The sequence below is a fragment of the Caloenas nicobarica genome, chromosome 11, assembly GCF_036013445.1.
Source record: "Caloenas nicobarica isolate bCalNic1 chromosome 11, bCalNic1.hap1, whole genome shotgun sequence".
Taxonomy (NCBI): domain Eukaryota; kingdom Metazoa; phylum Chordata; class Aves; order Columbiformes; family Columbidae; genus Caloenas; species Caloenas nicobarica.
The window spans coordinates 10,093,486-10,096,991 of NC_088255.1; the positions used below are offsets into that span (position 1 = coordinate 10,093,486).

A 3,506-nucleotide genomic window follows, 5' to 3' on the forward strand; every position below is an offset into this window, starting at 1 on the left:
TGACAGCTAAATGTCAGCTTCATTTATATCTTAGCTCAGAATATAAACAGAAAAGTATACAAAAAGCAGAATGTTTTGTTACATACTCTGTGAGTTATTTTTGCTGTGTACCTTATGCCAAACAGTTTTGATTCTGCATGTGACTTACAGTCTAAAGGCCATACCGATACATTTTTCTGATTAAATTATTGTCAATATTTTGCATCTAGTGCAGAGAAAACACTGCTGTTAAAATATGTGCATACAAAAAAAATTGGAACTTTGTTGAAACGTAATTCCATCAAGAAAAAAAACCACGATATTTTTATATAACATTTTGGATATATTTTATGTCAAAACATGATCACCAGTCAAACTAGTGACATCTAAACCGAATACATTATTGTGACTTCTAAAATAAAAAATTGGAACCAAACTAAATTTATTATAGCTCTGCCTTCATTAAACACCATGTGTTGGTGATTTAAACACAACAAAACTCTAGTATTCTTCAAAAGTGTCTACTAAATATAATAAAAAGAATAAAAGAACAATTAACATTTAGTCTGTTACATTAAAAAATTGGATGTACCTATTTCTATTGCCTGTTAGCTTTACCTAAGCCTTTTCAACTACTACAAAAATAAAAAGAAAAAAAAAGAAAACTCATTGTTCAAAGTCAAAAACATTCAAATCAGTTGATACAACATTACAGTACAGTCAGCTAACGTCATCTGAGGTCTCCTGTGCTCAGTGTATGAGTCCGGAGCTTCCAGCCCGAGGTCGATGCAGTTTCAGAACCGTGTTTGCGTTGGGAGATCCCGTGCTCCACTGATGGCTTCAGAAGAATGGGGTTGTGCTACTGTGGGATCCCAGGGTCACCCCAGCCTCTGGTTAATTTTATTCAGCACTGTAGTTAGAACAGCAGTAAGTTTAGCACAATAACTAAAAAAAAAAAAGGGGGGGAAAAATCGGAAGCTAGGTGAAGCTGCCATTTGTGTCAAACAATTGCGATACGCTATACTAAAAAATTCTGAAATATCCACCTGTCCTCACCACTCTGCCACAAACTAGCAAAGTCAAAAATACAGAAGTCTTCAACTTCTCATTTTTGCAGAATAAAGCAAAAAAGTCTTTGTGCTCCTTACTACCAGAAGCAAAATATCCTCTGAGTTACCACATGTAATAGCTTCTGGATGTGTCAACTTGGGTTGGCTTGGTCTCTGCAGAACCATCCTTGTCCTTTTCACTGTCACCTTCCCAGAGATTAATGAGTGGCGGGTAGAGCTCGTTCAGTGGGATTGAAGAGGTCTTTTGCATATATTTTTTCAATGAGTGGTGGTAGTTTTTTCTCTTAAATCTTTTTGCAATATAAACAGAAATGGAGGCGAGGCTGATGACAGCAAACATGGATCCCATTACTGCCGCGAGGGCGGTGCTGGTATCTTGGTCTGAAATATCTAGTGCAAAAGCTGCATTTTTTGTTGTAACGTTAACGCAGGATTTCTGTGTTTGCTGATGGATATTTGACACAGTTAGACACACTTCATAATCTGTAGAAGGTTGTAAATGCGTGAGGTTATATTCATGTACATCAACTGGGACCCTCGCAGTGTACGTAATGTGTGGGTTGTCAATCTTCATAGTGGCTGATGACCATTTTAAATTGGAAGTCATGACATTGGAATTAACTTTCCAAGAAACTAAGATTGAATGCGATTCAGCTTGCTTAACATAGATTTTCAGAACCTGGGTACCATCCAAAAGCGTTCCGTTCACCCGGATCGTAGCGACCCTTGTGTCAGCCCCTTCTACGTTTTGAGCAACACAGGTGTATCTCCCAGAGTCTTCAACCTGGATGTTGGAGATTTCCAAGGTGCCTTCACTACTCAGCTTGTACTTGTCAGACAGACTTTCGACAGTCACTTTATTACCCAGAGGAGTGACCCAGTAAATTTCTGGCTCAGGTTCTGCCATGGCCCGACAATCTAAAAACACCGTCATGCCGATGTCCAAGTTTAAGTGATTTGGAAAGGTCTCATGAGAGATCATTGGAAGACACTGTTCGTTTGAATCCTGTGTCAACACTTCCTTCACCTGCTGGCCTCTGTATTCTGGAGGCATAGCACAAAACATGGATAGAGGTTCCATGAAACGGATATTAGTTTTGTTTGAGTTGATCCAGTGAATGACACAGTCGCACCTGAGCGGGTTGCTGTGGATACTGATCTCACGCAAGTTCGGAAGGGATTCCACCGTCTTTTGGTAGACTGCATTCAAGGCGTTGTTGTTCAGCATCAGGCTCTCCAGGGCAGGAACGTTGCGAAATGCCAAACGATGTATGTAAGACAGCTTTGGATTGTTGGTGGCTTCAAGCTTGGTAAGTTCAGGCAGGTTGTCCAGCGCATACCTATCAACAGAAACGAGTTCTCCCATATTATTGATTCCAAGCTCTTTCAATCTGAGCATATTTTTAAAATCACCTTCTTGAATTTTGTGAATCGGATTTTTGTTGAGATCCAGGAATTTTAAATTTGGAACTTTCTCAAGTGCAAGCTGAGGAACTTTTACCAATTTGTTGTCATAGAAGGAAAGACTTTCAAGACTATCCAAGCCTACTAAGGCATTGCCAGGAATGTCTGTGAGATACATACCTGCCAAAACTAGACTCCTTAAGTTTGAGAGTGGTTTGAAGTTCATATCTAATATTCCAATCACTGGATTTTCTCCAATCATGAGAATCTCTAAGTTAGGAGTAGAATCAAACCAACGGCTGTCAATAACCTTTAATTTGTTGGAGTTGAGATGTAATCTCAAAAGATTCTTCAGGCCAGCGAATGCATTTGCAGAAATGCTGCTGATCTGGTTGTGATTTATATATAGCTCCTGAAGATTGCAAAGGTCTTGCAAGCAGTAGTCGGTCATCTCTGTTATCTGGTTTTCCTCCAGGTGCAAAGTAGTAAGTTGAGTGAGATTAGAGAGCCCCACATCTTTGATACTGGTGAAGTTATTTTGTGAAAAATCCAATTCTGTTAAATTAAACAGCTGTTGGAGTTCATCTGTGGTCTTTGCAATGTTGTTGCTTTGTAACAGAAGGACTTGAGTGTCACTGGAAAGATTGCTGGGGATTTTTGTTAATCGAAGGTCATTGCAGTCAACTGTTGTGGCTTCCCTGTATGTTGACTGTGGTGTAAACCAAGGCCTGATTTCACATACACAAAGCTGTGGACATTCGTTACTCTGTACGGAAGACTCAGTTAATGAATTCATTAACAACTCTAGCACCAACTGGCAAACAGTTAAAACAACGCTAAGCTTCGCCATGCTGGTCAGCCAGTGAGTTCAGCTCCTCAGCCCCTTAAAGTAACAGATTGAAAGTGCAGTTCGTTATCAGGCAGAAAACATAAAGCTTAAAGTTTAAGGTGAAAGGCTTGGACATCCAGAAGGTTACAGATGATTTTTGGAGTTTAGAGAAGTCTGAAGACGCTCAGCTGCTCCTTTATGTTCCGGAATCTTCTGCAAATCAG

General features: G+C 39.7%; 1 protein-coding gene across 1 annotated transcript; it reads right to left on the reverse strand.

Annotated features, from left to right (window-relative positions):
• Nucleotides 1–1,152: 1,152 nt before the first annotated feature.
• On the reverse strand, nucleotides 1,153–3,303 carry LRRN1 (leucine rich repeat neuronal 1). The gene has a single exon (XM_065642758.1). It carries the CDS (start codon nucleotides 3,301–3,303, stop codon nucleotides 1,153–1,155), a length of 2,151 nt encoding a protein of 716 aa, XP_065498830.1.
• Between the last annotated feature and the right edge of the window lie 203 nt (nucleotides 3,304–3,506).